Below are 25,501 nucleotides of genomic sequence, written 5' to 3' on the forward strand. Positions count from 1 at the left end.
AAAGCTACAACCAAGTGGTGAGAGTTGATGTGTACAGTGAAACCAATTTACCATCATAATCTACCTGTACTCTTTGTTCTAATCTCCAGCTTTATAGAATTTAGAGAAAAAACAATCTAATATTTGTTTTTAGTGAAATGTTTCATGCATACAAAAGAATACATGTTGCACGTACGTACTTTATAAAGGGCAATAAAATAAACTCTCATGAGTCCACTACGCAACTTATGAAATAGCATATTATCAGTGGCTTTGAAGGCTGCTCTATGTTTTTCCTCTATTTCTGTCTCTCTTTTTATTGTAGAGGTTGGCACCATTTGAGTTTTACATTTATCATTTTCCTGCTTTTTGTTTCAACATTGCTATGTAGTCTGGTTACTCTGTACAACTAAGTTTTATTTTTATTTTTTTGAATTTCATGTAGATGGTATTATACTCTATTCTTCTGCAGTGTGTTTTTTCATTTAATGTATTTTGAGATTCAATTATGTGGGTATGTAAAACTATACTTCTACCAATTCTTTCTGCTTGTAGTAATGCATTCACTGAATACTTGTTGAAGGACTTTGGTTTATTTTATATTTTTGATATTATCTGTAATGCTGCTAGGTTTATTTTTGGACATGTTAAATAGTACACATGTACAATAATTTTTCCAGTGTCTATACCTAGAAGACAAATGTCTGTGCCTTCATTTAGCAAATAATAGACATTTTTGTCCAAAGTGATTAATCTGAACTTATATTTCAACAGTCAAGGTATAAAAGTTCTTTTTGTTTCACTGACAGTTGATACTCTAACTTTTAAGTTTCTGCCAGTGCTTTTATCTATCTTGTGACATTTTTGATAATGTTTGATTATTTTTCTTTTTTGCTTGCTATATGTTATATTTTACACAATGGATTTGTATTATTGTATTGAGACCAAAAATTTGGAATATTTTCAATGGAAAAATACAGAATAATCTGTATATTATGATTGCAAACATATAAATAACATTATCATCATGTGTGTATGTATATCAGTGTATGTATATGAGTATATATACACACACATAGAATAGACAAATTATCACTTAATATTGCTTGATTCAGTGATACCACTTGGCTGTATCACTTCTTCTTTGCATCCTGGTTAACTTTGGATTAACAGTGTCGTTTGGGTAGAGGGAAGTAGCAGAAAGTCTGTAACGGCTAGGACACAGTGTATAAGGAGAGGGAGATAGAGCTGTTGAGATCTTCCCCAGCTGTGTCACTTAATTAGCCATATACAAATTACTTCATCTCCCAAGCTTGGATTCCTCAGAACTCAAACTCGAATTCTGCAACATAAGAGTAGCTTACTCTGTTTGTTTGTGTGAAGATGAATTGATGGAATCCATGGAAAGCACTTAGTATAGAATGTGGCATGTAGTAAATGTTCATCAGACTTCATTGACCATCTGCTTGGAGAAACAGGACATACATAAAGAAAGTAACAGTACAGGAAACATGCTGAGAACCAAAGTCAGACTGATAACATCATTTATAACCAAGTCAGTGTTCATGTAAACTCTATGGTAGAAAGAGAACTGTGAACTGTTAAGCAGTACATGAAGGAAATCCCCTAAACTTGAGAATCTAAAACCATTTCTTGCAATTTGTTGGTTCACACTTTTCCATGTTCCCCACCCCTTTTTATTGAAAGACATTGAGAAGAATCTATGAAAATCTTGGGAAAAAGTATAAACAAAAATAGAAACCATAGGGGAATTAGAGTGTTTGCGAAGAGGTTGGCTTTTTATTTCAAGTGCATGCTTCTTCGAACATGGATGGCTGCCAGCCCTGGAAGAGAGAAGTGTTTTGCTAACGATGCACTTTCCTAGTTCTTAGAAACATTGTCCCCTGGAGTGGTAACCTTGAAGAAGCCCAGCTTCCCTAATAGAATGTGCTGCATGACAGGTCATGCAGGTCTGGATTTTATGTGTGCTTTTCTGGAAGGCTCTCTACCAGGTCATTCTATCACGTCTTCTTAGTAAATGGAGCCCTCTTTCTGAACAAATACAATGTGGAAATGGGAAATAATTCCTTTACATTTAGACATAGTAGAGGACTTGACTTTGTACCAACATATTGTTTCTATCCTACTCGCTTGCAATCCTCTTTATTCACCTACCCACTCTATCACCTCCTCAGAGGCTCAAAGGAGCAAGAAAGTACAAACATGTCAGTGAACTCAAATGTACAAATAAGAAGAAATGATCACCAGTATCTAACAAAAAAGCAGCGCCAGAACTCCATGGTAGAGATATCTGTGTAGGGACTGCCTAGATGATACTGTATTAAATTGTTATTTTGCTGTTGTTGTTGTTCTATCCCAGAAGGATCTGATGTTTTAAGCTGGTGAAGGGGGCCTGTGGATATTCCAGGAAGTGGAAATAGAGCCCTAAAATTGCATTGGGGTAGACTCCAGACCACTCTTCATAAGCTAGGTGATGGTGGACAGCTTACTTCCCTCCTCTACACCTTCCTTTGCTTCTCCGTAGGTGGCAGGAATCATAGCACTTCCCTCATAGGGCCCTTTTGAGGATTAAATGAACTCAATGCCAAGCACATGATAGTCAATGGCAGGAATTACTATCAGCATTTGCCTTTTAGTACTTTAAGAGAAACATTTTAGCACTAGTATTTGGCACTAAATACTTGTAATAAATCGAATCCTGAAATTTCAGAGTGACACTTCTGCCCAGAAGTGCACTCTAAATAGTTGAATCTCATCATTCATCATGTGCTAGATATGTTCTCATTTATATCAGGCCTGTGTCCATGGGACACCATGTGCTGAGAAGAAAATATCATAGCACATGTTGGATGGAATTAGTGTTGGGCTTTCTTTTTAAAATGTTAGAAAAAGACCATTTATATAGTTCTGCATAATATGAAAAGCCCACTAAACTACTTTTTGTAGGGCAGCCAAGGTGGTATTCAGAATATTTACGAAGGGGCATGGTACTACCCAATCAGAATTGGCAAAGCTGTGCATACCTGTTATAGCTAGGCAGTGTATACCTGAACTCAGTATCAGCCTAGACTCTGGTGAAGAGAGGGCTTGGGTTGCAGCTGCAAATCTTCAGCAATTTCCAGGCTTTTAGTTACTACTCCCCATAGAGCCAGCAGCTTTGTTTTTGATTTCTTTCCTCCATTTCTGCCTCAGGGAGGAGCATTTCACAAAAAAATACATGCCGCCTACATGAATGTCCATATCCCCTTTATATTATAAAACACTTAAGTTTTCAGAATGCCCACATGATAATAAACATTATTCAAATATATGTGCTCCAATAACATAGATTGTCTCCAAAATGAACATTAAATGGGAAGATTTTTATTACGATAAATCGGAATCTATTTTATATGTTTCCACGCACCAGTTTTGCTACATAAAATAGATGTCTGACCCTGGAAGTAATTGGGCTCAGGAGGGATACACAGGGAGAGAATTTTAAGTGAAGTTCAGCATTCTCGGCTTTCTTAGCTTGTGATCAAACTTTAATCATTCTGCTTTCAAACTGTAAAAGTAGTAGATGATGTAACCAAAATAAAGAGCATTCTCATTGCACCCACCAAAGTGTTTCACAAAGAGTTATTAATTAATCTGCGCAGCATTCTTTCAACTAAGTATCACCCCAAGTTTGTATAAAAAGCCTTCCTGTAGTGGGGTGTTAGAAGTTGGAATCCCTGGGTGGCGCAGCGGTTTGGCGCCTGCCTTTGGCCCAGGGCGCGATCCTGGAGACCCGGGATCGAATCCCACGTCAGGCTCCCGGTGCATGGAGCCTGCTTCTCCCTCTGCCTGTGTCTCTGCCTCTCTCTCTCTCTCTCTCTGTGTGACTATCATAAAAAAAAAAAAAAAAAAAAAGGAAGTTGGAATTGCAACCCACAAGCTCTTACTCAACAAGAAAACCTGCTTCCTATAGTTTTATAATTCAATTTACGTCTGTTTGTTTGAAGTGCAAACCCTCTTTCGTCCTCCACAGGTGTCCTGCAATTATCCCCAGTCTTCACAGAGCCAATGACTTGGGAAGTGGGTGAGAATGAACAATACTTGGAAGGACGGGCTAAGATGGTTCATTCTTCCAGGTTGTCTCTGTGTGTCCCTTCCTGTCAGGCTGCCTGTCCCTTCTTCCTTCCTGGAATCTTTCCCAAGTCCACCTTTCTGGGAACTCTGGGTAACCGCCCTTCTCTTCAGGCTTGCTGCTTCTCTTTGGGCTTCCAGACCCCCATGCCTTCCTAGCTGGGAAATACTAGTCTTGAAAGAAATTCTTCCTTCACTGTTAATGTGTTTCTAGCTGAGGCTTTTGTGGAATCTTCTCAGGGGTTTCTTGGAAACATCCTGTGCGTTGGGGGAGCAATCTGAACTTTCCATTCTGTCTCCTCCTTCCCTGTTAATAAGGAATCGCAGAACCGGCAAAAGGAGGAGATTCAGGGACACTGAACCCAAATTAAAAATGTTAAAACAGCCGCAGAGGTGAAGACACCTTTCAGATTTGGTACTGACACCTAGGGCTAGAACTTGGAAGCTCACTGTGATCTCACCAGTCGTTTTGGAATGCATCAATAACTCTTCAGCAGAATTACTTTGGAAAGTTTAAAACAACAACAACAATAACAGCAACAGCAGCAGCAGCAATTACGGGCCTGGTGCCTGGAAATTATGATGCAGTGGGACTGGGGGATCAGCATTTTTGCAAAGCTCCCCCAGATGGTCTGATATGAAGCCAAGTGTGGCACTACTGCCCTAAATCTGATGTTCATTAATTCAGCACATATTGTTTTGAGTGTCTACTGTGCGCCAAGCACCATGACAGGCTTTTGGGTGTACAGTGGGGATGCGCTTGGAAACGGTAAAGCAGAAAGTGAGCATGGGAGAGCTTATCTTTATTTGAAAAAGAAGTTTTATTGTTGTTGTCTTATTGTTCCTCACCTGTAACTGTATATTCAGAAGCCTCAGACTCCTGGCCTTCAGGCTACATCTTGTCTACGGCAAGTTTTGTTAGAGCAATTCTGTGTTAAAAAAAAATGAGTTGCCAACATGAAAACAAAAAGGTCAGCAGCTGAAAGTGAGAAGGAGCTGACCCTCTTTACTGGATAGACCTTGAGCACTTCCACACCGTTCCCGTGGTGAAGTGGCATTCTTCACTAATTTTTCATGTCTGTCTAGTTCTTTAATGTCCTCAATTTTGAGTATATTAGGAAACGTCAAGTATGTATGTACTCGTGAAATCTATCTTTTTGTTTTCCAGAATGTGAAGCCCTGGTGAAGGGAACTTGTTCTGGTTCTACAAAATGAAATGGAACCTCAGATGTCCACATAGTTGTGCGTTATCTGGAGGGTTTAAGAGAAGCTGGTTGTAAGCAGAATTTGTACTTTAAACAAACTAGAAACCACAATGTCCATTATTAGAAACATATTTATCCTAAGTGTATTCACACAAAATTCTAGGTGCCGAAGAAACTGCACTGGTATTCAGAGTTGGACCTTTACCTATAAATCTGCATGTAGCTTTTTTTTTTTTTTTTAAGCCACCTTTATTTTATGTTAGGGTAATATCTTTTTTTTTTTTAAGATTTTATTTATTTATTCACGATAGAGAGAGAGAGAGGCAGAGACACAGGCAGAGGGAGAAGCAGGCCCCATGCAGGGAGCCCGATGCGGGACTTGATCCCAGGACTCGAGGATCACGCCCTGGGCCAAAGGCAGGCGGCAAACCGCTGAGCCACCCAGGGATCCCCAGCATGTAGCTTTTTTGGTAAATTCAGTTCTATGCCCTAAATCAGCCCATGTGGGGAAATGAATACTGGAATTTGTTAACTCTTAGGTGTACCTCATGATCTTCATTACGGTCTTCAAACTTTTCCTGCCAATAGTTACAAATGCTTTCCTAATTAATTTCACAAATGGCATGCATAGAAAATGCTAATCTCTTTACAGCATGCTGGGGTAGAGAAGAGAGGCACCTTGTGGCCTGAGGCAGCCTGTGTACCCAGAGCCAAGGTATCTTCCGTGTGGGCACAGTCTTTGGTACCCTCTGGTATTTGGTTGCAAAGTTTTGGTTCTTAGACATCAGTTCTAGTGGATGTATGAGAACCATTTCATTGAATGCAGTGGGATATTTTCTGCATGACAGACATTTTCTCCTTTGATGCATGCATCCTTCCCTTCATTTTCACACTTCCCCAAGAAAAGATTTTTTTTTTTTTTTTTTAGAGAGAGAGAAAAGAGTGCATGCATGGATGCTCAGTGAGGGGGGAAAAGGTAGAAGGAGAGAGAATCTCAAGCAGGTTCCATGCTCATTGCTGAGCCCAACACAGGGCTTGATCTCACAACTCCGAGATCACGACCTAAGCCAAAATCAAGATTCAGACACTTAATTGACTGAGTCACCCAGGTGCCCAATAACAACAACAACAAAAATTAAAGACATTGCATTTTTAAAATTTTAATTCAGTTAATATACAATGTTATATTAGTTTTGAGTGTACAGTACGGAAATTGTGTTTCTTTTTTTTATGATTTTATTTATTTATTTGAGATAGAGAGTGAACCTGAGTGGAGGAGAAGAGCAGAGGGGGAGAGAGAAGCAGGCTCCCTGCTAAGCGGGGAGGACCCCGGGATATGACCTGAGTTAAAGGTAGATGCCTAACTGACTGAGCCACCCAGGTGCCCTAATTTATATGTCTGATTAGAAGAAATATTGAAGTGTTTCTAATATACAGAGTTTATTTATTCAGGAGCAAGAGAGTGACCAATTATGCTTTTCAAAGTTCTTAAGTGGAAAAGTGCATTTTGATCAGATTTCAAGATGGGTTGCATGTAAATGGTAGACACACAAATGTTTTGAAATTGTGTGTTTAATTAGTTTGAAATGTTTGAAAACAGAGAGACCTATAAAACTCTGTAGGTCCAACATCTACCAGAAAATCAGATGGTCTGGTAGCCCTAGGCTCACTTTGCACCATGTGGACAGCCCCCAAGGCTGAGGTACATGGGCATACATGCTTCTGTGCTCAGTCTCCACCCTTCCTTACGTACATTTCAGATTATTCCACATGGGCAATCAGTTTGAGGATCCTCCCACCCCTCACCACCATTGTGTTGTATGGGTTTCATCAGAACCATTATATATTTGTATGAAAACAAATAGAAGCTTATTGTGTTGAGGGAGGTAGCCCCGGGTAGTTTTCCTCTCTCTGTCTCCTGAGCTGAAATTGCTGTGGGTATAAATTCAAGCTGCTATCACAGCTTGCCTCAATTTAGATTTACACTTCTGTGTTGATAGAATGGATGTTTTATACACCTAGATACAGCCCCTAATAGGTGTGAATTCTAAGCAGATAAGTATTCATAGCCACGATTAGCATTTCCAAAAGGTGTCAAAATCACTCCTTTCATTGTGATAAAGCAACTTTAAAAAACACAGTTAAGCAGAACAAGTATTTTTTTAAAAGGATGTAAACAGTTGATGTCTCCTTAAAATGAATTAGAGACCTGTGTTTGAGTTAGTACTTTTAAGTCTTTGATTTCTCTCTAGTCAAGGTGTCAATTATGCTTAATTTCTTTGAAATAATAGCAGTAACTATTGTGTCTTGAATACCAAGGAGTTGGCTCAGCATATAATCACGATCTTACTTAATCTTTACAATAAACCAATTATGTACATCTTTACCACCTCTATTTTACAGATGCAGATTTTGAGAGCAAAAGAGGTTTAAATAACACCTTGCCTACAGTTTTATAATCTTGGATGTGTGTGTGTACACACATACATATATTTTACGTTGCATATTTATACACATGTACACATATATAACATGCACACGTATTTCATATTTAACCACAGCACCTTCTGCTTCTCATGATTTTGAACTATTCTTTACCACCATTCATAGTAAGAAATACTAGTTATTTCAGGGCTTACTATTTAATACATTGTACTTCTAGAGTATCCTTGTGCAAACCAGTACTAACCCTTATTAAATTCAGTACATTATGATCATTATATTCTCCTCCTTCATTTGTCCCCAAACACACACATAAACAAAAAGTCAGTGCATAGTCCCCCAAATGAAACATAACCTGAAGTTTGAGAAACACTGACTTAGAAGCTAGGTATCAGGGAAAGCATACCTGATGGAGCATGTGAGAGAAGACACTTGTTAAAATGAGGACATAGGGATCCCTGGGTGGCGCAGCGGTTTAGCGCCTGCCTTTGGCCCAGGGCGCGATCCTGGAGACCCGGGATCAAATCCCACGTCGGGCTCCCGGTGCTTGGAGCCTGCTTCTCCCTCTGCCTGTGTCTCTGCCTCTCTCTCTCTCTCTGTGTGACTATCATAAATAAATAAAAAAATAAAATAAAATGAGGACATAATACAAATGGATTTTCCTAATAATAATTCATGGAGCCATGCATACATTTGTCTTTGAATTCATATTTTACCTTACAACGGAAAGATTTTTGCTTTATTTTACAATAAAAATAATTATTCAAAATTGTGTATTAAAATTGTACAGCTGTTCTAATGTATGCAAATTATACCTAAAGTAACTAAACAATAATCAAATGCGAGGTGAGGGGGGTAGAGCTCCAGACAGAACAAGAATGTCAGAGAACTGGTATTTGTTGAAGTTGGATCGTAAGTATATGGGAGTTCATGACTTTGTTTACTTTGTATGTGATGAGAATTTTTTGTAATAAAAAGTTGTTTTTACAAACTAGGGCCATAATGGTCTTCTGTTTTGTTTTCTACCAAGGCTCCTTGTTGTCTGAGAGCAGGAGCCATGAAGGTTGAAGTGTGGCTTTTCTTCTGTAAGGACGTGAACAGTATGTTGCCAGGCTGGCAGAAGCTGGTTTTGGAGTCTTCTTTTTTTATTATTTTTTATTTTTTTTTAATATTTATTTATTTATTATTATTTATTTATTTATTTTTGGAGTCTTCTGATGTCCAGCTACTCTAGAGTTGGGTGTCTCACATTGATACAGTTTATATTTGTGGGTGAATAATTCTTTGTTGTGGGGGGACTCTCCTTTGTATTGTATAATGTTTAGGGACTCTCCTGGCCCCTTCCCTCTAGATGCCAGTCTCATCCTATCTATATCCTTCCCATCCCCAGTTGTGACAACCAGAAACCTCCTCAGACATTGACAAATGTCCATTGAGGGGCAAAATCATCCCTGGTTGAGAGCCACTGCCATAGAGCCTGAACACATCACCTCACCTGGTATACATGCCTAGCTAAACTTCTTTTTTTTTCCTAGCTAAACTTTAATCAGAGATCTAAAGCTTCCAAGAACCACATTCTGCCTATGTCTTAGGGCAAACCAGTTATAGATTATTTAGAAATACCAGAGTTAGGCAGGGTCATTTATGTGAAATTGGACATGTTAATTAAAGTTTATCTATCTTCGTGACCTCGTCTATAAGATGGGGATGGTTACAGTATATATATTTACATTTATAAAACTCTTAGAACCTTGCCTGGCACACATTAAGTACTTAGTGTTTGCCATTAGTATCTACCTAGAACCCATTGTGCCAACATGATGGTTTAGAAATCTGGAGGATAAAGGGATTCTCCGAAAGTGCTGTATTAGTACATACTTAGTTACTAGTGTTCATAAATATTTGAGTACTTTGAGAATGTTTACTTAGAATGTGTAGTCAAATTGCTGCCTGAGTAGTTTTTGATGTAAAAAAAAGGTTGTGTGATGTAGTACAATTGGTTTTTAGAACTCCTTAAAATGGAGTGACTCCATAAGATCAAATCACGGTTTCTGTATTAATTTACCTGTGAAAATAATAGTACAAACCATAGGCAGACAGGACATGCTGAGCACTTGGTCCCTGGCTAGACATTAGTGTTTCTCTGACACTTTGGAGACACTGATAAGGAGCCACAGATCCCCACCTGGGATAGTCCAAAATGAGACATCTCCATCCAAGAGTCCATCTTTTCTCCTATAGCTATTGAACAGTGGTGAATCATTTCTCTTTCCTCTTCACCATATACTTTCAACCTTGCTCATATGATTTTGGTGATAGCAGAATCAATACCATGCAAGTAAACTCCAGGAAGATTCTCTCCTCTAGAAAAACAGACCTTTTACTTCCAATCTTTTCAGTTCTTCCCCTCAGTTTATAAATATGCTCAACAATTCTCCAACTTAAAAATAGCTTTCATTGACTCTCAATCGACCCTCCACCCATCTCCAACCACTATCCAGTCTCTCTCATTCTAAATTATTGAAAGAGTAGCTCATTCTTGCTGTGGCCACTTCCTTGCCCTCTAGTTGTACTTCAGCCCTCCACAATGTGGCTGAAACTTCTTCCCAAGGACTGCACTGAGCCTGGCATGATAACATCGTCAAAGGCATGTTGAAGGTCTTGATTCACAGTGTCTCTCTCTCTCTTTCTCGCTCTCCCTCAGTCTCTCATTCTTTCTTGTTCTCATTCTTTCTCTATTTGTGTATTTTTTAAAAAATAGCTTTAGTGAGGTAAAATTTACATACCATAAAACTCACTCATGTGAGTATACAATTCAGTGCATTTTAGTAAGTTTACAGACTTGCACAACCATTGTCATCACTCAGTTTTAGAAAACTTCATCACTGCAGAAAAAACCCTCCTACCCATTAGCAGTCCCTGTGCATTCACACGCCTAGCCCCAGGCAATCAAGATATTCTCCATCACTTCCTTGCAAAGCTACACACTGCATGTAACTCTTTGCTTTTATAATGCAGTCCATCCATGGGCTGCACTTGGCCTTTCACAGTGGCCCTTTCCTGTCCTCACGGAGTTTGTCTTCCTCTGCTCACATCTTAAATATTCGGCTTCTCCATCCTTCTTCCAGCCCAGTGCTTTATGGATTTACCCTGAGTCATTTCATTCGCTCCCATGAATCACTTACTGTGGTGGGATTTGCTGATGTTATTAGTTTCTCCCATACTGCTCTCCTGCCTTGTCTCCTAGGTAAACCCTTTTTAATTAAGAATCACCTAGGATGCCACCTGTTCTAAGATGTCCTGTGAAGTGTCCTCATTTCCTAACCATTGGTCGTACATCTTATCTGTAACTGTATAGTGAAGAAGTGTAGCTCATGAGCTGTGCCACATGGCAACTTTGTTGTTCCTCTTTGTCCCCTTAGATTCTTTCTGTGGAGTCCTTTCCTGCTCCTGGATGAAAACCCAAGTAGCTCTATGCACAATACTTTTGGTGATGCTTAGATATCGGATGTAATTTTGATAAAAAAAACTAAAGTGCTCCCTCTCATGTAATAGTAAACTTAGAACTTGATTTGAAGACATAGCTAATCTCTCTCCAGTGCTTAGCTGCTGGAGAGAGGAAGTCTGCACTCAGAGAAGGAATTCTTTGGCTTCCCTTCTTACCTAGCATGTCCTCACCCCTTCCTCTTAATTCCCTAATCCCAATTTGGCTTAGTGTTTTACAAGGGAAGAGAAGAAAGAGTCCAGTCAGTTTTACTTGATTGATTACATTAGTGTGATTTAGGATCATGGCATCTTACACTTACCAGTAAACTGGTATTTTCTTTCACTCGTTCTTTTTTTTTTTTTTTTTTAAATTTTTATTTATTTATGATCGTCACACACAGAGAGAGAGGCAGAGACATAGACAGAGGGAGAAGCAGGCTCCATGCACCGGGAGCCCGACGTGGGATTCGATTCCAGGTCTCCAGGATCGCGCCCTGGGCCAAAGGCAGGCGCCAAACCGCTGCGCCACCCAGGGATCCCTCTTTCACTCGTTCTTTCATGGTTTCATTAGAGATCCTAAACTTTGGATATGTTCCTCCCTCAGTTCTCTTTTGCGGTGATACACTCCCACCACGAATTTGTCATCTCCATCTTTCTCAGGCTCTAGAAGTGCAGAGATACCCTAGCTTTTCTCTGGAAGGTCTCCTCCTTCCACTCAGGCTTCTCCTGCTTGGGATGTATGGCACTGCCTTTCCCCATGTGCTCCCCAATGTATATCTGCTCCCAGGAATTGCCATGCACTCTGTGCCCCTGTTATCCCTTAAGTTCCATTTCCTTCACCCATTGCAACCTTCTGTTCTGCTTCAGCTTGCTCTTACTCTTTAAGTGGTCCTAGACCACTGTATCCCCTAGAATGCAGCTCTCTCTGGTGTCCTTAAAGTGTAGGTAAAAAAAAAAAAAGTACTCTTCTTCCTGCCTCTAAGGGGGCAGAACTTACCAGAATTCTCTTCAAAAGGAACTTTTAAAAATCCTTCACTTAGTCTCCTGAAACCTCCTGTGTGAACAAGGGTCTCAGAGCCAGACGAATGGTTTTGCGGTATCTCCTTTGAAAAATTGTTCCTTATTCTTCTGGAACCTCCCTTTCGTTTGGGATGTGAGACCTGCTGTGTCCACATGACCGAAGGAACTTCACATTAACATCCTGTTGCAGATTCTTCTCCAGTCCAGACTCTTCTATTAGAATGTTCATGGACCAGCGTGCTTCTTGAGGGCAAAGATGATATTTTATTTTAAAATATCTTCTCCGTGTCTGTACCTGACATGCTGCAGGCACTCAGTGAATGTTCTTCATCCAAAATTATGAGGGAAGGAATGGAATGGCCTTGCCGAGTGTACGGACCTAGAGTTCCTGTTGAATGCAGTTTATATTCTAGCCAAAATGTACTTTCTAGTACTTTCACCCCCCTTTTACCTTTTCCTACTTGATTCTGACAATAAAACTATTTACACATTTTTTACCTATTGTCATGTTAGAAATTAAGTAATTTTTTTCTTTTAAAATTGTTAATTTTTATACTTATATTTTTATATTGAGAAGTCAATATATGGACATTGAAGAAAATTTAAAATGCATAATATGTAAAATGAAAAGTATTTTATTCCTCTAGTTCCTGTTTCCAAGTGTACAGTTTCCTCCCGAGACATAGCTGTTCTCTTTAGTTTTCACAAATCCTTTCAAACTATTCTCTATGCTTACAAATGTAAATAGATATATGCTTTTGGTCCCCATACAAAAAGTATCCTACTTTTCATACGCTGTTTTGCACCTTATGTTTGTGGCTTAGAGTGTCTTGGAGATATCTTGATTTAATCCCAAATAGAGTTGCTGAATTCTTCCTAATTCATGCCTACAACAGGGATGGTGTGTTATCACAGTGCATATGCTTGAAATAAAGCGGAAGAGTTGTTTATTTAACAACTGTCCTTTCCCTAGGTAGAAGAAATTTAATTTCTTAAAAATTTAATGAAATTAAATGAAAGTTAATGTATTATCACTTAAAGATCTAACTTCAGTTGTCAATTATATTAATACAGAGTTTTAAAAATATATAAAGTATCAGCTCATACATTATAGTTCCCTAATGATTCTTACTGCCTAAGCATTCGAGTTCACACCTATTATGTGAAAAAAATATATATATAAAATACACAGCATCTGTCATCTTTTTTTATGAATGTCTTGGTGGATCTATGTCTCTCTTTATGAAAAATGAGTGAGAGTGATCATAGAATGAACACTCATGGATTATTGTGAGGATGAAATGGGTTAGTATATGAAGCAGTACCTGGCAAATAACACTCAATAAAAGGCATTGATTATTATGTTAGTATTTATTTTCCTTTCTGAAATTTTGAAATTGTCTTTGTAGAAAAACATTTCCATCATATTGGTATTAAGCTATTTTAAAATTCTAAATAAACATATGATGGCAAGGAATGTTGTTTGCCAACTTAGGAAAGGTACACTGCTCCTCATCACCATATCATGAGGTCTGCAGTAATTTCCTATTTGATAAGAAGGAAAGAAAACTCATGCAGCATTTATAATTATGGAAATGTCTGTTCATTTTGTTCCTGTTTAATTTGGAAAATGTCAAGGATAAAAATATGTCCTAGAATTTGCTTATTGTTTAGTTTTCTTATTATCATTAAATGTGGTGAGACCCCAAAGTCTAAGTCCCTTAATGAGGGCAAGGATCTTTTCTTTTCCTTTCCTTTCCTTTTTTTTTTTTTTTTTAATTTATTGAGCGAGAGAGCATGCATGTGTGAGTGGGGAAGAGGGGCAGGAGGAGGAGGAGAATCCCAAGTAGACTTGCTGAGCAAGCAGCGTGATGTGGGATTTGACCCCACAACCCTGAGATCATGACCTGAGCCAAAACTGAGAGCCAGATGCTAAACCAACTGAGCCACTCTAGTGCCCTCACAAGGTTTCTTTCATTAGATGTATGCAATTTTTAATTTTTTTTAATTTTGAGGATTTTATTTATTTATTCACGAGAGACACAGAGAGACATAGGAAGAAACAGGCTCCTTGTAGGGAGCCTGACGGGGGGCTCGATCCAAGGACCCTGGGATCACACCCTGAGTCAAAGGCAGATGCTCAACCACTGAGCCACCCAAGTGTCCCAAGGTATGAAATTTTTTAAAAATCCCAAAAGAGCACCTTAGGTCTGACTATATTAGAAAAACATTAGACAAGGTCTTTTTCAAGGATGAAGGCTCCATTAGAAAATCCCACAATTTTTTTTGCTTTTTTTGAAATTCGGACTTGTTCCAAAACAAAAGTATTGTCCTGAGCATACTACAAGGGCAAACGTTGCATGCTAAGTAGTCACCCGTTGTTGGAGAGATGTTTGTAAAACAGCGTGCCCTGGAAATGGCCATGTTCATTTGAGGCTTAACATAAAGCAAGTGAATTGAAGTAAGCACTCTCTGGAGTACACTTAAGAAAGGTTGACATTTTGTCTAATATTATGAAGCAGGAAATGGGTTGGCATGTTCTGGTGGCCGTGTCTTTTCCCTTCAGTGTGGGTTTGGCTGAAGCCAGTGGAACCAATTGAAGAATGGATATGTAATTTTTCCTGACACATCATCAGTGAAAATCTCTTTGAATTGAGGACAGGGAGATCTCTTTGAGTTGCCAGAGAAGATGTCTTTGTATTGAGGACAAAGTACAGAGGCTCTGAAATCAACACAAGGCAACTCAGAGTGTTCTGGCAAAGTTTTTTATATAGCTGACTCATCGACTCATCGTATGCACAACGTGACTGATTCTGTTTCTGCCTGTGTACATTGATTGCTAAAAGGCCAGAAGAAAAGAATTAACTGGATGTCAGAGATGACATGCCTCACTATACCAAAAACAGCTTCATAATTTCAGCTTCTTTATCAAGCCTTCAACAGTAGCCTTCTCAGAATATTTTTTAACATATTTTTTTCTCTCTGTATAATTTATATTTAATTCTATTTTTGATAGTCTCTCATAATTTTGCATGAACCCAAAAACAAAAATTAATACCCAAATATATATACATTCATATATCTATATCTATATCTATATATCGATAGATAATATCTATGTAGATATATCTGTGTAGAAAAACAATTGTGTGCAGAACTTATGTCAGTCTGTATGTATTCAGGCAGAGAGTTAGTTAGCTGAATCCATAGGTTTGGCTGATTCACAGAAGGTGCCTTAACCTACAACAGGTTATATAGATCACTGTTTTTTTGCACATCTTAGTCTAATTGAAGAGAAACCATAGTCAAACTAACCGTAATGGGAGGTGTTGAAAATGTTGAGCATGAAGGAAGGAAGATTAGGTGCTGTAGGGGTCCCGGGGAGCACAAGATGACTTCCAGCTGGCATTTGCTGTGTTTGCTGATTGTGCTACTATAAACATAGAACTGCTGGTGTGAAGATATGATCAGACTGGGCACATTATGAGCTTCCCTCTCCTTAGCTACTGAACCCTTGTGAGTTATAGGGAGGATGTGTGTGGAGTTGTCAAGAATCTTGGACTTGGGGGAGTCCAATGTTCATGTAAGTTTAATTCCCTGCCAGTTCAGTTCCAGCAGGGAAGAGGTTTGGTATGCAGAATAGATCACCTGCGTTTCGGGAAGATGTGCAGATTATGAATGAATGGTGATTGTGAACGAAAACAAGGGAGGTAGATGATGCCTGATTTCTGATCTGGTAGGATGTACGGTCTCATAAAGCCCTTAAACTTATTTATTAGTTGACTGCTGTGGTATTATGGTTGCATTCCATGATAGTGAGTTAATACTAGTTTTAGAAGACTCAAAATACAAAACCCATAGGCATCAAACTTTTATTTATTAATAATTGAATGTTTCACTATACTATAAATCTCTAATCTGTTCAAGGGTTGTTTTGGCTCCTTGGTGAGGGGCAGGGAGGGGCATTTGGTGGGGGTTCAGAACAATATATATTCAGTGAATAGAGTTTTTTTTTTTGTGAATGGAGTTTTTTTCTCAGATGTCAGGGTCAGAGTTATCTTTTTGTGGATATGAGAGATGTGTTAAACAATCCATCTAGACAAAATTTCTGTAGGGTTTGTCTCCTTGAAAAGAGAATGCTTATTAAGTGCCAGTTACTCTGATACAAATGAAACCAGATCATTCTCACACCTAAACTTTCCACCACATAAAGAAACTTAACTCTGAGCGTTTGCCAAGACTACATTCAAAGTTACCCATGGACTTTTAATATTATAAATATATTATCAATATTTCGTGATCTATAATCTTGGTAGCAATTTTGTAAAGTATGTGACAAAAGCCACAAATGGCCTCTTCTTTTAGAGCAACCAGGAACAACTATTTAGAGCATTTTTGGTTTTGAGTCCAAGGTCTAGCATTTTTTAGCTCTGCTGACATTAAGCATAGATAGTACAGTTGTCAATATGTACTAAATTTGGGGGCTATTTAAAGATTGCCATGAGAAACGTGTTATGAATATATTAAGCTGTAGCCCCCAGATGCAAATGTCTATTAGCAGAGAAAATTCTAAAGGGTATTTTTTCTTTTATTTACAACATTCCTATGACTAGTAGAATATTCCTAATGTAGCAGATGACATTTTGATTTGTATTTGTCTTGCTTCAGTAGTTTCCTTTGTATTTATTTTAGCTTGGTGATTTCAGAAATGGAACAGGCTTTTCTATGTCCCGTCTCTCCGTGACAATACTTGGCAATGCTGAGAAGTCAGGTCGTGATTGTATTAATTACCTTCATTATTTATAAAGTCAGTGCCCTACTTCAGCACTGATTAAAAGTGGGCGACATAATTTTTAGAAAGAATATTCCTAAATGAGGTTTTATGTTCAAACCTTATTCAGTGTGTTTCTGTGTGTGTATGTGTATGTGTGGGTGCATATATAAGAATATTAGAATATTTGTTTTTCTTCTCTTAAATTAGATAGTTTACCTAATATTGTCTAGCCTCTGATTTCTATGAATTTGAGGATAAGAACAAAACTAATGTGTTGCAAAATGTTTTCTTTTCATCCTTTTAAGTCTGATACAGATTATATAATATGTCTGATTGAATGTTCATTGCAAATCCGATCATGGCAATTACTGATTAATACTACAGTGACTTTTCAAAGGACTTTATCTTGATACTAATATTCTTAGCCAGACATGTGAGGTCTGCAGCCAGGCATTATACATCTGCTATCTTATTTCATACCACACTCAACCTGGCCACCTGCATTTCATCTCATTAGCTTTCTTTCTGTTCTAGCAACAAGCCATGAGCCCTTAAGCCCAAGGCCCTTGCATATTTTATTCCTTATGTCCATAGCTGACTGCCAAAATATTTAATCAGAGAGATAGGGCATGGACACTGACCAATTAGAAGTGACATGGGCCAGATCAGGATTCTGGAAGCCCCCTGCTGAACCAGGGATTAACTTTTTAGGTAGTCAGTCCAGTGTGTTGGAGTGGGGTGCTGGGGCAGTTCTTGGGAGATGAGGTGGTAGTTGATGGGAGAAAGTCCAGGTAGTGACTCCTCACCAGGCTCTTTGCCAGATCAAAGCCATACCAAGTATTTGTCTATACCTGGGAAATTCCTTCCTTTCCTTCCCCTTCAACACATCCATGCCTTTGATTATATGATACGTTCTTTTCTTCTATTACACTTTATCTCCTCAGAGGAGCTTTCCCTGACCTTCCTTTTTTTTTTAATATTTTATTTATTTATTCATAGAGACAGAGAGAGAGAGAGGCAGAGACACAGGCAGAGGGAGAAGCAGGCTCCATGCACAGAGCCCGACATGGGACTTGATCCAGGGTCTCCAGGATCACGCCCTGGGCTGCAGGCGGCACTAAACCGCTGCGCCACCGGGGCTACCCCTCCCTGACCTTCCTGATGAGGGCCTATCTCACTGAGCTTTTCAAAGACTTCTACCCCTCCATTATACCTTTCACAGTGGTTAGTTTATAAATACTTTGTAATTTTTTGAATTGTGTTTTACTTTTTGTGGGCAGGAATGCCTGAGGGCATTCATCAATGACCTGATAATGTCGTCCTCACTGCTACCTTCCTTGAGACTTGAAATCCCAGCCCCTATTAGATGCTCAATAAATATTTATTGAATGGATGAGTTTTCAAAAAGACTTTATAACTTCCTAGAACACTTTCATACTTTTAAAATTTAAGTGATAGGCATGCTGTTTGGGGGATGCATTGTTGGGAAGATAACATTTTTTAAAGATTTATTTATTATTTTAGAGAGAGAGGGCAAGAGAGAGGCAAGGGGAGAAACAGAGGGAAAGGGACAAGCAAAATCCCCACTGAGCGTGGAGCCTGATGCAGGGCTTGATTCCATGACCCATGAGGTCATGACGTGAGCTGAAATCACGAGTCAGGCACTCAACCGACTGAGCCACTCAGGTACTTTGAAGATAACATTTTTTAAAAGATTTTATTTATTTATTAGAGAAAGCACACCAGAGAGAGAGCATGAGAGGAGGGTGGGGTGGGGAAGAAGGGCAGAGAGAGAGGGAGAAGTAGACTTTGATGGGAGCTCAGTCCCAGGACCCTGGGATCATGACCTGAGCTGAAGGCAGACACATAACCGACTGAGTCACAGGTAGCCCAATAACATTTTTAAAAGCATCATCTTTTTAATGTCTTTATGCACATTTTCCTGAAATTATTTTCAAATAGTGGCTGAATCCCAAACTGTGACTTATCTTTTTGTTCTAATAGAAATGCTTTCACTCACTTGATGTCCAGTACAAAGATTTAATCTCCTAAGTTGAATTATTCATTGTTCTTAAAGCTCAGCAAGAAACATTAAAACTTGAAACTTGAAAGCCTACTCTAATACAGGATGTTTGGAACATTGGAGCAACCAGTGATGGATGAGCTGCTGTCCTACCTTCAGAGAGTATCAATCTAGTAATTTTCTCCTTATCCTATTTATAAGTGTTTATAACACTTTCTTTCTCCATTGCAATGTCAGAGCAAAGACCATATATTTTGTTTTCTATATGACACAGAGAAAAGTCTTTCATATTTATGTAGATGTGCTTTTTTTAATAAATAGGTAATACATTTATGTATATTTGTCTGTATGTGTGTAAGCTCTATGTCCAACATGGGGCTTGAACTCATGACCATGAGATCAAGAGTTTCATACTCTATCAACTGAGCCAGCCAGGTGCCCTTTGATGCTTTTTTTTTTTTATTATTTATTTGAGATAGAGACTAAGGATAGGGAGGGGCAGAAGGAGAGGGAGAAACTGTCTCCACTGAGCAGGAAACCTGATGCAGGGCTTAATCCCAGGACCCTGGGATCATGACCTGAACTGAAGGCATACCCTTAACCAACTGAGCCACCCAAGCACCTCCTTGGATGCTTTTTAATGATTATGATATTGTTACTACAGGATGCTTTGTTAAAATTTGTCTTTTCTTCTTTCCTGAAAGTTCCAACTACTTGTTCTTTTTATGTTTTTTTTTTTTTGTTATTACCACATTCTTTCTGATTTGATTTAGTGTATAAACTGGATAGCTTTCACTCCTCACAGGAGGAGATACCAGTTCACTGTTTTTCTCAAGCCTTTCCTCTGTTCAAGACTTACCTATTTTCTCCAGACTTTAATAAATCTTGATATCACTCCGAATTTTTTATGAATCGGACACATCATATATAATATCATTGCATTTCATATTCCCATGCCTTTTGTGACTGCCATTGTATTTTACTTGAGGGTTTAAAAAAAATCTCCTGCTTTTCTACTTTGTGTGTGTGTGAACATGCATGTGTATGTTTGTGTAGTTTATGTTACCCTTCTTGTGATTTCTGGAGAACTTTTCTGACATGCATGATTAGGAGGAGATTATAACATTTATGGATGTCAGTTATAAGTTAAATATAATCTAGAATGATTTCAGTTATCATTCAGTTTAGTAATTGAAAACAATTATGAACACAAAATCTGTCACTGATTGAGAAGAAATAAAAGAAGGAAGGCTAAATATCTATCTGAAAGCCTTTGATCCAAGTAGGGGAACTCAGCCACTGGAAAAGCTTGAGAAGTGTAATGATTGATTGTGGCAGAATGTGTGTCCTCACTGTGTACTTAAATCATTGAGTAATTTTGGCCATCAGTCTTTTGGGATCTGATGGTGTTGAAAATAGCTTCAAAAACTCTCATGTTCATATGCCTGCTGTGATAGACACTACATCTTCCCCACACATAACCTCTAGTTTTTTGTCACTTCGGTGCAACACCACTTCCAGTTCAGTGCAACACCACTTCCAGCTGAAGTCATGTTTTTGGCCTCTGGAGACATTTTGTTTCCCCCAACCAGAGGTTAGAAGTGCTGTGTAGTTAATACTTCCTAAGAATAGCCTTCAAATGGTGACTAATGGAGGTTGGTGTATAAATACCCCAGCTCTCTTGTTCATTGGCGAGGATAACTTTGGGCAACTCTAGATAAGTCTTGAATGACTCTGAGGCATGCATTCTATTAGGCCTGGACCTCCAGAGTTTCCCCAGCAAGAGTAAGCTCCCGTCAAACAAACATAGGGATTAGTGACTTTATTTCTTACCCTTTATTGACTTCCCTCCTCCCCGTCTCCTTTCTCCATATGCTGACATTTTTGTCCTTCACCACCTAAGTAGACTGCTTGCACTTGAATTTATTTAGCAGTGTTTGTAATAGGGGAACCCAAGATACTTGGAATTTGTAGTAATGGGGCTAGTGAGAGATGCTCATAGATCCCATGATGCTGTAAGTTACTTGCCTGCAGTTCTTTAGAAAAGTAGTTCTCAAAAGGTATTTCTACCTGTTTCAGGTTCCCATGGACCAAGTTTTACCCAAATGCTGGTATTTTTGTTGCAGTTCCACCTCTTACTTCCCCCCCCCAACAACATATATTAGATTACAAGTGCACAAGAATAACATTACTAGACAGAAATGACTGATTTAATATATTATTTTAAGTACATAACTTGCAAGTTGTCATATTTTTACTATCAACACTGTTATCTGGACACACTTCATTCCAATCAGATACATCACATCACACATCAAGATCTCATGATAAACCACCACTGTCTTAGGAAAGCTGAGATTTCTCTGTCTTGCTCAACAACAACTAATACAGCTCAATGCATAGCAGCTGCTAAACCAGAGAACTAAGCATTTCTCCTAATGTGGATGATAGTCAAAGTCATTAATTCCCCTGTATGGAACCATCTGAGTTTCAGCAGTCCAGAAAAGATTCTCCAATTTTAGGTGTGCACATCTAGTCTCCTTGATCATTAACCATGCATTTGTACTAGTTTTGAATGGCCACTGAAAGTGATGCAAGGTATCCACGTAATTCTTTTCTCTCGATCAGCACGTTCAGTTGAGTTTGTGAGAATTCAAGAAAGAAAGTAGAAAATTGTTTCATTTGCAATATTCTCAGACTGAACAATTTCCACCATTAGCATTTTTTAATCTGGTTTATGCAGCATATATAATTGAGGGCTTTCTGCAATTGTCTCTGAAAAAATAGGCTTAATATGAGCATTGATAATGCTATTTATAATTTATATGTCTTATTAGGGATTCAGAGACAATGAAAATGGGGCTTCACGATATCTGCATGATTTGACTCTTAGTTTCATCAAAATGTTATCATTAGAGAAAAATGAGAAAAGTTAGGATTTTAGGATAATATGTTATTTGTTCTAATTATTATCTAGCTAAAGTTTTAATATTTAATATTTTAGTATTATTGAACATTTATAATTCTGTAAAGCTGCTTCCATCTGCATATCCATTACATAAAGTTTTTATTAAAAACTTTTTTTTTTAGAGAGAGAGCATGCAAGTTGGGGAGGGGAGGGGTCAAGGTAGAGAGAAAATCCGAAGCAGGCTCCAAGCTCAGCTCAGAATCCAACGCGGGGCTCAATCTCAGGATCCTGAGATCATGACCTGTGCCAAAATCAAGAGTCAGATGTTCAACTGACTGAGCCACTCAGAGACCCCACAAAAAGTGTTTCTGAAGTATCTATATTTCATACATCTTCTCTTTTGTATCACAAAAGATTTGTTTTGTTTTAGGATTTTGAGTGGCTGTGAATGGCAGTTATATGAAAAGAAGAAAATCTGTTTTAAAAGCAATTTTTTTAAGTCTAACTTCTTTGTACATATATTTTACAGATTAAAGGATTTACCTGAAGACAAAGCATTCTATTCATCAGAGACTGGACAAGAGTTACTCTTGTTTTTGGCAATTAAAGATGATGTTGTCATGGAAACAGTTGATCCTGCTTTCATTCATTGGCTGCCTAGGAGGTAACAATAAACTGTATTTTTAAAATTAAGGTTAGAACTATACTTGAGTTATATGTTAAATAATTTTAAATGTTGAAATAATACTCTATCAGTAGCAAAGAGAAATAGATATTTTTCCCAGAAAGAAAATTCCAATTTCCTCTTCTGATAATTGGATTCTCTTCCCAACTCCCTAATTTTTGCAAGCTCTTCTCTCTTCCAAGCAAATATAAGAATACCTAGTAATACACACGCACTGTACTATTATAACAGTTAATCACAATTTGAGGATATTAATTTGTGACTTTTTTTCCAAAAGGAGCTTAAAGTTGTAATCTCTAGTATACAAGGAAAAATAGAAGTTTTAAAAACCACCAGTATTTTCATATCTAATCTTAAAAAGAATGTGATTTTTACTTTCGCAAATAACTTATTTTAGGAATCAAAAATTAATTTTGTTTTGTTTGCTGGGTGAGTGGCAAAGTAAAAGAAAATTTTTTAAAAGTAAAATGAAACATATACTACATTTAGTATTTTTAGTTTCTTTTATTGTTTCCCTTCTTTGTTACTATAAAAATTAACCAGCACCTAAAAAGTTGAAAGAATAGTATAATGAATACACATGTACATGCTGTTTGTTTGTTTTTTTTTTAATTTGAATTTTATGCCATTTTACTGTATTTGTTCTGTCCGTGTGTCCATTTGTTTGTATTTCCTTTTATCTGTTTATTTATTTATTTGGCTAATGCATCTGAAAATAAGTTCCGGAGATCATCACCTCTCACTTCTAAAAAATTCAGTGCCCATCTCTTGAGGAGACAACCGATTTTCTGCCTAAGCACAATTTCTTTATGATACCTAAGGAAACTAATTTAAAAAGTAGCTTGTAATTTTTCTTTTCCAAGAGGGCAAAATTGGTGTAGGATGAGGACAAACGTATTGCCAGGTAAAACACGTTACTTAAAGAAATGCATATATTCAAGATTTTTTAACTCTTCTGTCAAACTTAAAACATTCTTCACATACTTAAATAAAAATATATGGCAAAAATTCATAATCAGTAAGAGATTATAAATTAAAATCTCCAACTTTTTAAAAAAGTTTTTATTTTATTTATGCATGAGAGACACAGAGAGAGAGAGCAGAGACAGGCAGAGGGAGAAGCAGGCTCCCTGTAGGGAGTCTGATGCAGGACTTTTAAAGTAAAGTTTTTGTTTCTTCTAAATGGATGTTCATCCCCTGTGACGCCTCAGTCTTGCTCCTAAACTATTATCTTTGACTGCTTCTAATCTGCATTGAAGAAAAATGGACCAACTATTTATAAATTTTTGCCTTTTCAAGTAATGATTAAAGAAAGATCAACACAGATATTTAGACTAGAATACTCTTTTCTTGGATTCTTTTTTTCATTTACACAGTTTCAAATTTGAATTCTGTTGTTGAAGAGGGGACCAAAATGAAAAAGGATTGTACTGCAGCAATATTATTATTTACTATATTAACTTTCATAGAGCAACCTTGAAATTTCCCAAAGAAGATATATGCAAGTGGAAGTGTAACAACAGAAAACAAGATGAGTTTATCACAAAGTTTTCAGTTGTAATTTACATATTTTTGAGCAAATTTATAGAAAAAGCAGTATCCATTTTGCTAAAATGTTAAGCATCATAAGTTTATTTTTTTAAAGATTTTATTTATTTATTCATGAGAGACACAGAGAGACGGAGAGACACATGCACATACACACACACACACACAGGCAGAGGGAGTAACAGGCTCCATGCAGGGAGCCTGATGTGGGACTTGATTCCAGGACTCCAGGATCATGCCCTGGGCCGAAGGCAGGCGCTAAACCGCTGAGCCACCCAAGGATACCCATCATAAAACAGTTTAAAGGTCAACTTAATTCTCTGGATATGTTGATAAGAAAGCTTTGAGAATTTCTAAGGAAGAATTGGATTAATTGATATAGGTAAATTTTATGTAGAATGTTATTTAGAGAATTGGTAATCTTCGTAATTATATCACAGAGAACAACTGGGCTCATACCAATTTTCTAAAAAGCATTGATTGTATACTTTATATACTTTGGTGCTCCTCTAGGTTCTATATTAAATTTAAGTTAAAAGTTAGTGTGATATTCTGCTAACCAATATGAGTAATCTTTTATGTATTAAAGTTGAAACTCTGTTCATGCTATAGGGATTATCTTATAACAAATGGCAAGTAAAAACACATTGTGGGAATTTGCTTTCTTAGAGTAGTGTTTAGCCAATGATATAAACTCAATAAATGCAGCAAGTGCTTGATAATTATGTTTCCATTACATATATTTACATTAAATATGAGGCATATTTAAGCTTTTATTATCCATTATTTTGTGCTTTTATTTTTCATTTCCTTCTGTTACTGTGTATATGCATGTTTCCCCCTGCAACAAAGAGGCAAAAGTAATTTCTGGCAATACTTTTTCTTTGGACAGATTTGACTGATTTTCTTCAAAAAAACATTAGGGTTCATTTGTTGTTAAACAGATCCCTTTTGGCATCTGTTTATGCAACACACATAGTTTTCAGTGGAGAAAATGGACAAAACTCTGTCCGTGTGGGGTTTACATTGTGTCATGGTGAGGTAGAAAATGGCATCAAGTTAGAAGATGATAGTGCAATGGGGGGAAGAGAAGCAAAATAGGTGAGAGTGCGGGAGATTGGGATGTGGATTGCCATTTCAAGTAAGGTCAGTCCTCCTCGAGAAGATAACATTTGAACAAAGACTTAGAGCTGAATAAGTTGACCTTGTGGGTATTTAGAGAAGAGAGATCAGGCAAAGACAATAGTGCATGCCAAGGTTGTAACATTTGACAAGCTGAGTGTTCTAAAAACAGCAGGAA

The 25,501-nt window shown here is 37.8% G+C and overlaps 1 protein-coding gene across 2 annotated transcripts in view; it reads left to right on the forward strand.

Moving 5' to 3' along the window:
* The window catches only part of CNTN3 (contactin 3), a 327,484-nt gene that overhangs the window by 60,928 nt on the left and 241,055 nt on the right, over positions 1 to 25,501 (forward strand). For both annotated transcript variants that reach the window (XM_025451601.3, XM_025451602.3), the window contains exon 2: positions 22,498 to 22,632. In XM_025451601.3, the coding sequence (XP_025307386.1) occupies positions 22,578 to 22,632 (55 nt within the window). In that variant the 5' untranslated portion in view covers positions 22,498 to 22,577. The remainder of the gene's footprint in view (positions 1 to 22,497; positions 22,633 to 25,501) is intronic.

This window comes from Canis lupus, chromosome 20 (assembly GCF_003254725.2).
Source record: "Canis lupus dingo isolate Sandy chromosome 20, ASM325472v2, whole genome shotgun sequence".
In the NCBI taxonomy this organism is placed as follows: Eukaryota; Metazoa; Chordata; class Mammalia; order Carnivora; family Canidae; genus Canis; species Canis lupus.